General features: G+C 49.8%; 2 protein-coding genes across 2 annotated transcripts in view; one reads left to right on the forward strand and one right to left on the reverse strand.

The window, feature by feature from the left end:
• PINK1 (PTEN induced kinase 1) overlaps positions 1-1,417 on the forward strand; it is a 13,748-nt gene extending 12,331 nt beyond the window's left edge. Inside the window, exons 8-9 of the mRNA XM_019666657.1 lie at positions 323-449; positions 530-1,417. Coding sequence (XP_019522202.1) covers positions 323-449; positions 530-861 — 459 coding nt within the window. The 3' untranslated portion in view covers positions 862-1,417. The remainder of the gene's footprint in view (positions 1-322; positions 450-529) is intronic.
• A 251-nt stretch (positions 1,418-1,668) lies between these two features.
• The window catches only part of DDOST (dolichyl-diphosphooligosaccharide--protein glycosyltransferase non-catalytic subunit), a 10,368-nt gene continuing 3,155 nt past the window's right edge, over positions 1,669-8,881 (reverse strand). The window contains exons 3-11 of the mRNA XM_019666712.1: positions 6,883-6,969; positions 5,782-5,885; positions 5,552-5,646; positions 5,178-5,271; positions 4,749-4,897; positions 4,204-4,351; positions 3,471-3,591; positions 3,242-3,348; positions 1,669-3,161 (exon numbers count right to left, since the gene is read on the reverse strand). Of these exons, the coding sequence (XP_019522257.1) occupies positions 3,012-3,161; positions 3,242-3,348; positions 3,471-3,591; positions 4,204-4,351; positions 4,749-4,897; positions 5,178-5,271; positions 5,552-5,646; positions 5,782-5,885; positions 6,883-6,969 (1,055 nt within the window). The 3' untranslated portion in view covers positions 1,669-3,011. The remainder of the gene's footprint in view (positions 3,162-3,241; positions 3,349-3,470; positions 3,592-4,203; positions 4,352-4,748; positions 4,898-5,177; positions 5,272-5,551; positions 5,647-5,781; positions 5,886-6,882; positions 6,970-8,881) is intronic.

Here is an 8,881-nt window from a genome sequence, read left to right on the forward strand (position 1 = left end):
GGGGAAAAGATGCATTTTTAAGAAATGTCTAATGGAGATGTCCTTTATGGAAACGGCTGAGATCTAATGAGATACACAGGTGTGAAGATGTCTCTGAGAGCAGACCTGGACATTTTGAGATTACTCTAAAGGAATCTACTGGCTGACACATGTGAAGCCACAGTGGTAGGTCCGGTTCAGGCGGCATGCTTAGTGGAAAGAGCAGACAGACCAGGATTCATGTTCTCCTTCCTCCACTCACCTCTCACTGTGCAGTATGCTGTCACTGTCACAGTAATGCTCACTGCTACCAGGTACCATGAGCTACAGTGCCTTCCCCCAGTGCTCATGTGCAGGAGGTGGTTCATGGGCCTTCCATGATGGGGAGGCTATTCCAACTGGGGGCACAGTGCCCCCCCAGCCAAATGTGTACATGTGGAAAAGCCTGGAGCATGGGCTGAGAGCAGCCAGTATATGTGAAAGGTATCAGAGCAGGGAGAAGGACAGGGCAGAATTTGGTTGGGACCAGAGAGGCAAGACCTTGAGTGAGGATTTATTAACAAACGGTTGTGGGCCGAGCACTGTCATAGATGTCCTAAGCCTCAGCTTCCCTTTCTGTTGCAGAGACCGTCTGCCCGAGTAGCTGCTAACGTGCTTCATTTAAGCCTCTGGGGTGAACATACTCTAGCCCTGAAGAATCTGAAACTAGACAAGATGATTGGCTGGCTCCTGCAACAATCAGCAGCCACTTTATTGGCCGACAGGCTCACGGAGAAGAGCTGTGTAGAAACAAAAATGAAGATGTTATTTCTGGCCAACCTGGAGTATGAAGCGCTGTGCGAGGCAGCCCTTCTCCTCTACTCCTGGAGGGCCGCCCCGTGATAGCGCTGATGTAGCTGGTGAATTACTAAAAGAACTTGGCAGCATCTATGTCGTGATGGTCTGTGAATGCTGAGGGCGGGAGCTCAGAGGTGTGAGGGTGGGAGTCAAGAGAAAAGATGGCGCAGAGAGGGCTGGTGAACAGAAGAGAGGGCCTCTGATTTGGCAAATGGGAGGAACATGCTGAGTGAAGTTCATGGTCTGTAGCTACTAAACCTAGCTGTGCGATTTTGGATGTGTCCTATAACCAGTGTGGTCTGAAGTTCTGTTACCTATAAAATGAAGTAACTGGTCTAGATAGGAGTCGGCAAACCTTTCCTGGAGTGGGCCTAAGAGTAAAGACTTGGCTAACACAGCTACTCTGTCATTATAATCTTAAATATGTAAGCGAACAAGCGTGGCTGTGTGCCAGTGCAGCTTTATTGATGGGCACTGAAATTTGAATTTCATGTGTCACAAAATATTAATTTTTTTAAATCGTTTAAAAATGTAAAGACCATTTTTGCTTGCAGGCCATACAGAAAGCAAGCTGCGGGCTGGAATGGCCCACGGGCCATACTCTGCCAGCCCTTGGTCTAGACCAGGGGTCGGCAAACTGCGGCTCGCGAGTTACATGCAGCTCTTTGGGTATGTTCCGTCTCTAAAGTTAGCTGACCCCTGGAAGAGCCAATCCTGTCTTTCACAACGACTTAAAAATTATTTAAGAGCCATAAATATATTTTTACATAATCACCATTATGTGAACAATATCCTTTAAAAATTTTATAAATGAAACTATGATAGTTGTTTTATCTTCATTTTCAATTGTACTTCAGAGGCTCACGAGCCGCAATTTGCTGACCCCTGGTGGCTCTTCCATCTCAAAAGTTTGCCGGCCCCTGGCCTAGATGATCACACAAAGTGCTAATCACGGGACCCCTCTGTGTATGTATGCTACAATTAACATAGTAAGATCTCTGCCTACAAAGCCAAAGGAATGAGTTCTTTGACCAGGTGAGAAGATCCCTCAGGTGTTAACTGCTGACCAGAAAGCCCTACCTTGTGCTCCTGTTCTGTCTTCACAGACCTCCGCAGAGTTAATGGCCGAGCTGGTCTGTTAGATGAGGCTGGGCTGAGGAGGGGCGGACCTGCGCTCCACTTTATAGCGAAGATCCCAGCCCAGGTGGTGGCTGTCAGTGGCATGTGACCTGAGCTAAGGCAAACATTTGCACAGGTCAGTATATTCAGGTCTCAGAATGAAAACGCAGGCAGGAGAATAGGGAGCCTCTGAACTCCAGCTGTGCATGCTGGGATAGCTCCGGGGTAGCTCTGAGAAAGCATTTCCACGGCGCTCTTCCAGCTCCTAAATCGAGTCTAGTAGAGCTAAAATGACTGGTGAAATAGAAATTAACAGCTTAGGGTTTTAAACTTGATTTCCTTCTGACTCGCATTTCTTACAGGAATTGTGAAGCATTAAACGCACATGTATAACTGCAGAATCTGTCTGTGCCTTGAACTGTTTGGCGTTAATTGGTATACCAGAAAGATGAGAAAATTCTGCGGGCAGAGACCAGCAGTGGGGAAGGGATTTCACACCGAGTTCTGCACATGCTCTAGGAACACAGCCGTCACCTAAAGCAAGTGAACATATTTAAGGTTCTTTTCAAGCAGGCAATTCCATAATTCTACATACAAGCACTGTTACCCTGCATTTCCCATTTCAGTGATGCCCCACCAACCTCAGTGTAGTAATAACCTTATTTGATCCCTTGAGAAGTTTGGAAATGCTATCATTTCATAGTTAAAATACAGTCCAGTCTTCGCCAAAATTAAAAGAGACCACTTACTATTTCTGGATCCAGTCATTTCCGAACAACAACCCCTCCAGTAGCGAAGCACAGCAGGGCCAGAGGAAGTTTGAGGGCAGCGTTTCTCTTTATTTTAGAAATGACTGTGACTGCACATATGGAAAACACCACTTAGCAGTAGGTGGAAAAACTTCACCTAAGAGTCGCCCCCTAACCCCACCCCTTGGTTCTCAATGCTGCATCTCCCACTGAGGTAAGGCTGTGCCACTGTCCCACGGCTTTAAAAAACAAACAAACAAAAAATCCACCATAAAGGGAGAAACACCCAGTCCTATTCAAAGCCCTGCATCTCCTCGTTGTGAGGCCTCAGTCAGACTTCTCCTTCTCCTTCATGTGTAAGAAGACGATGCTGAAGAGGAAGAGTCCCGCCATCATGGAGAAGGCGCTGGCGTAGTAGGGATAGGCGGAGGGGATGAAGCGCTCGTACTGCGTGTGCTGGAGCGGCCTCACCGACACCTGCAACAGGACAGAGGTGACAGGCCCAGGAGGGACACACGCTGACTGAAAACGGGAGACTGACTGCAACCTGCGCTTACCTGAGTGGAAGAGTATAGGTGAGTGTAGCCCAGCCGGTTGTAATCCACTTTAAACTGGAACACGCCGTACACGTCAGGCAGCTTGAACTGGACGCTGTACTTGCCACCTGGGGATGAGCAACACAAATAACCAGGAGGGGGGCGTCCTGCCACATTTCTGTTAGCCCCCCAAGAGCAAGCCAGAGGCAGGGACTCTTCCTGCAGCTTCATGTGCAAGAATTACATTTACCTTTCTTCTTCAAGAAAGTCCTAACAAAAGGATCGATGCGGACAAACTCCAGCTGGATGTCATCACCATCAAAGGGGACCCATTTGCCATTTGAGAGCTGTTCGATCACAATGCTGTACTCCTGAGATAAAAGGCCCGTTAGCCAGGGAGGCCGGTGACAGGAGGTGTGTTGCCATCCTCAGCTGCACTGATTCCCCACTCATGAATCTGGCAGGAACTCCCATAAGTCGTGACATAGCGGGCAGGCCCCACCACCCACCCCAGACAATGACTGAGGTACCTCCCAGCAGGCTAACCCCTCTGACTCGCATCTACCTCTGTAGGCCCGCGGAAGTCTGCACCCATGCTCCACCCCTAGACCATGCCGGGCACTCGGGCATCTCTGCTGCCATATTTGCTGCTCTCCTGCCTTGCCCCATTTCTCCTGCCTGACAAATTCATCCTCGAGACCCGACTCCAGTGTCATTTCTCTTGTGATCCCCACTCCCAGCAGAGTGAATCGGCGAAGCCCCTCCCGCCTCTGCACTCCCACAGCAAAACCACACCTCTCCACAAGGTCTCCACTAGGGTATCCGTTTCCCTGCACTAAACTGACTTTCTTCAGGGTAAAGGTTACTTCATTCATCCTTATTTAGGCCCCTCAGGCACAACACAGAAGTGTTCCATAAATGCTTTCGAACTAAGTCAACTTGGCCAAAACCTTGGGGCCCTCCCACTCCCAAGAAGCTCTTACCACTAGGTCAGTGACAGTGTAGGCATTGGGTGGGGCTGTCTCGCCCACCCGATGGTGGGACACAGGCCCCACACGGAGGACACCCTCCTCCTTGAACACCCAGCGGGAGAGGGCCACAGCTAGCTCGTAGTTGCCTGTCTGGGAATACCTGCAGAAGGGCAAACAGGAGGCTGGAGCACCAGTACCAACTTCTTCCCAGTGGCTGGGAAGCAAGACTGTTCTCTGTCTACCAGGATGAAATGCACTGAGCTGATTTCCACCTGTAGGCCATTACATACCTAAGTATCCTAGTTAAAGGGAACACAGAAAACAATACGAGGTGGCGTTGCTTTGGGTGTCACCTGCTCAATAAAGACTCACTTTCCAAACCTCTCTAGAGGAGCCATTGCTAGAAAAGTTTGGATTGCCAACACCAGCAACAGCAACCAGGTCAAGCCTTCGAGTAGTTTTAAAGCACCTAAAGATACTTAGCCTCTGACACTCACAGCTAAAAGGCTCGTCCTCCTCATCTGCACAGACCCCAGCACCCAGCCACAGGCCCCTACCTCTGGGAGCCGGGCGTGGCCTTCTGCACTGCTGAGTTGAAAAAGGCATCACTGAAGAAGTCAAGGGAGCCGCTGAAGATGACGCGGGCGTTGTTCCTGGCCTGCAGCCCAGCGATCAGGAGGGTGTTCTTCCCCACTGCATGGGGATACTGGGAACAAATGGGGCTGTCATCCGGGAGAGCCAGGGCAGAGTTCAAGCCGCTGGGCCTCGGGCAAGGGGGCAGGAGACTAGACCTGAACAACCTGGGCCCTCCCTGAGGGCAGAGCCTGAGACCCTGCAGCTTCTGCCCACTTTCCCGCTCCCACCAACTTCTCATTTCATCAGCCTCAACAAAGTGTGCTTTCCTGCTTAGTTATCAGCTTCAAATAAAAAAGGGCTTTGCTACCAGGCCCAGGAGCTGGAGCCTCCAAGCTGCAAAGGCCCCTTACCTGGGTAATGGGTTTATCCGGGAAGAAGGAGTAAGAAGTGGAAGAGCCCGTCAGGATGTCCAGTACCAAGGGGTTGTCAGGGTCAGCCACCATCCTGTAGAAGAAAAAGAGAACCATTGAACTCTGAGCCCAAAGGACCTGGGGTCCCCTAAGGGCCACCTCTTTGCAGGAATAAATCCTACTTTCTTAATAGCCACACTCAGCTCTCCTCTTGCTATAACTATGAAGTTTGACTCAATGTCATAAATTACTCTCATCCGCACCCTCTGGAGGAAAGAATACCCTCAAATAATCACAGGTTCAGTCGGTTTCCTGACAAGTTAGCGTGACCCCTCTTCCCCCAGGTTTCTGTCAGCTGCACCCTGCTCGCTCACCCAACACCTCGAAAAAGAATGGGATTCAGAGATGATTTCCCAACGATGGTCGGGGCCTTCAGCAGATTCTCCGTGTCAGCCACGATGAGCGTGTGCTGCAAGGGCAGAGGGAAGGATGGTGGTCAAGAAAAGGTGCCTCCCGGCCAGGGTCCCCTCCCTGCTTCCTTGTAGTTTCCAGGCTGAGCTTTGCTGTAAGGGCCTGAAACCTGGAAGGCGACAGGCCTGATTACCTGGCCAAGGTCTGAGATGTCATAGTTGTGATGGTCAATGACAGCAGTTTTCTCCTCATCAAACTCGATTCCACACTCACTGCCCAGCTCTCGAAGAGGGTCACCTGCACAGACCCAAGATACGTTTGGCTGAGTCCTTACGGGTGGGCCCTGAGCCAAGCTTTGTCACTTGTCCTAGCATCGCCATGACTCACTCTGCCATCATCCCCAGGGCCCTGCGGCTTCACCAGGCCGGGCTCAGCCCCCGCTGGAGCCCTGGACAGCAGCACGATATTCTGCCTGCAGGGGTCCAAGTCTGAACTGGTAAAACAAAAAGCCACCCGGCCCTCTCCCTCCACAAATACACAGTGACCTTGGTTCTGCACAAAAAACCCCTTTGAAGCAAAGTAATACCTGGGCAAACTCGACCTGGATGACCTTGGCTTAAAAGGTTTTTCTTTATCATCACCTTACTGAGAACCCCACCCAATATGGTTTTAAAAATCTCTCAGTGCTGAAAAAATGAATCAAGACTGGCCAGGTGTTGTTCATGGTTGAAGCTGAGTGATAAGTACATGGGGTTCAGGCTACTACTCTCCCCATACTTCTAAGTATCTTTGAAATTTTCCAAAATAGGAAACAAAACAAAAATCTGTCCAATGCTTTGGGCTCCACCCAATTAGCCTCCCCCTACCTGATTTCTCTTTTTAAGGAAAAAGCCGCCAAAACAAAAACAAAAAACAAAGGAAAATAAGCCAGGATTCCCAGCCCTTAAAAAGACCCGCATCTTGGGGCCAGCTGAGTGGTTCAGTTGGTTAAGAGCTCGCTCAAAGGTTTGAGCTCTGAGCAACAGCGGTTCGAGTCCAGCCCAAGCTGAGTTGCCGCTGAGCTGCCAACAAGTGGCAGGATGGCTCAGCTTAAAAAAAAAAAAAAAAAAAAAAAAGCCCACATCTCATTGGCTCATCACAGAAAAGGAGGAACTGAATGGCCCACAGCTCCCTCCCTCACTCCTTGGCCAAGGACCACTCAGTGAATGCCATTTTGGCAGCTTCCATTTGTAAAATTCTCCAAGCTTCCTGGAGAAATGGCGGAAAGCACCAGGACTTCCAAGGTTAGACTTACCAATGTCTGAGCTGGCAGCTACCAGGACACTGCCTCCACCATCAATGAAGGTGCTGATGGTCTCCACATTGATGTTGCCTCCAAAATCTGAAAGAAGCACCAGACTCAGTGATCCAGAAGGTTCCTCTCACAGCTCCTCTGACATCTGGGCAGAAGGGGGGTGGAAGGAGGTGGACTGCAGACCAGCCACAATCAATCACAGAATAGGGCCTTCTAGAGGCTCAAAAGGACAGGGACGTTTACCGTATATGCCCTTATACCAGGCAATTCTCCCATTTTCCCAATGTGATGATCCAAAAATAATGCTCAAATTCATAAACGTTTAAATGTGTAAGTGAAATAGTTAAACAGCTACCAGTTATAGTCAAGTTACTTATACATACTTCAAATCATATATAAAATATTTGTTTAGAAATGCTGCATTTTTCCACTCACATTTCGTTAAACAACTTCATTGAAACTCATCACCTGCACCTTTCACATCACTATCTTTGTCATCACTACAGCCACTTTTGGGGTCACCTAACAGTTTCCACAGCCCATCAACTTCACTTCCATCTAAGTCAGCAGTTCTCAACCTTCCACAGGGGTCGCCTAATACCATCGGAAAACACATATTTTCGATGGTCTTAGGAACCAAGACACCGCTCCTCTATCCATCTCCAGGCCCACATGCAGATACGCCCACATACGAGTACCCGGCAACCCCTGTGAAAGGGTTGTTCGACCCCCAAAGGGGTCGCGACCCACAGGTTGAGAACCGCTGATCTAAGTCTAAGCTCTCTGAGAAAGCACTTTCGAATCTGAGGATGATGCTGTCACTTGAGAGCAGGGTCTTCTGCCTAGGAATCCTCCAGATTTATATCCACGACAGCCGTAACAGAACCACTTCATACACTGTCCTTTAAAGTGACCACCATAAAGACCCATTAATTTCCAACACTGGTAACTGTGAGATCATACCCTTTTTCAGACAGTTAGGTCCGGTGACTGCCATAAGGATCCAAAACCAGGCTGCCAAGGGCTTCTGGGCCTTTCCCAAAGTGCACCCTGATGCTCAACAAAGTACTGGGGGAGTGCCCAGTAATTCACTTATTCATTAAATGAAAAGTACTTCCTCTGTGCTGAGAAGAAAAGTAAGGGGACAATGAGGGAGGAGAGCTAGGATATAAAAGTTGGTCAGGGGACCTTGCACAAGTGGCATTTGAGAAGGTGGGAGAGTGAGCCAGGCAGCATGACGGGGAAGGGCATTCCGGGCACTAAGAACAACAGACGACAGGTGCAAGGTCCCAGAGGCGGGTGAGCATGTCACCAGGCCGGTGTGGCTCAGCTGGAGAGAGTGAAGGGTGGTGAGCAGCAGCAGAGGACACTGGGGTGACACGAGGGAGGGCAGTTCATGTAGGGATTTGTGGGCCCCATGAAGATGTTGGCTGTGGGGCGGAACCACTGGAGGGTTTTGAGCAAGAGGCCAACCTGATCTGATTGCTATTTTGAAAGCATGATTGTGGTGGCCAGGTGGACAGTCAGGTACAGGGGGTAGGTAAGGGTGGGACTAGACCGATGGGTTAGAAGGCTACCGTGACAATCCAGGCATGCAGGGTGGTGACTGGACCATGGCAGCAGAAGGGGGAGAGCGTGTGGGGAAGGGGGAGACAGAGGACAGTGGAGAGTAGTGGGCCTACGCTCACATCTGAAGGTAAAGCCAGCAGCAGGGTCTGCTGATGGATCGGCTATGGGGTGTGAGAGACACTCAGGACGGCCCCAAGGCTTCTTTCTGGCCCCAGAAACTGCAAGGCTGGAAGTGCCACTTACTGAGACAGGACAGAGAAGCCTGTCCATTAGGCAGTTGGAAATACGTCCATAATAACTTTGTAAAGATCTAAATGTGAGAATGGCCCTCTTTTCTGAAAACTGTCAGGAAGAAAAAAGCACCTTACCTTTCCTTCTGGCACAGACAAAACATCTTGCATGTGGGAATACAACCTCTCAGACTACATAT

This window comes from Hipposideros armiger, unplaced genomic scaffold, assembly GCF_001890085.2.
Source record: "Hipposideros armiger isolate ML-2016 unplaced genomic scaffold, ASM189008v1 scaffold_477, whole genome shotgun sequence".
Classification (NCBI taxonomy): Eukaryota; Metazoa; Chordata; class Mammalia; order Chiroptera; family Hipposideridae; genus Hipposideros; species Hipposideros armiger.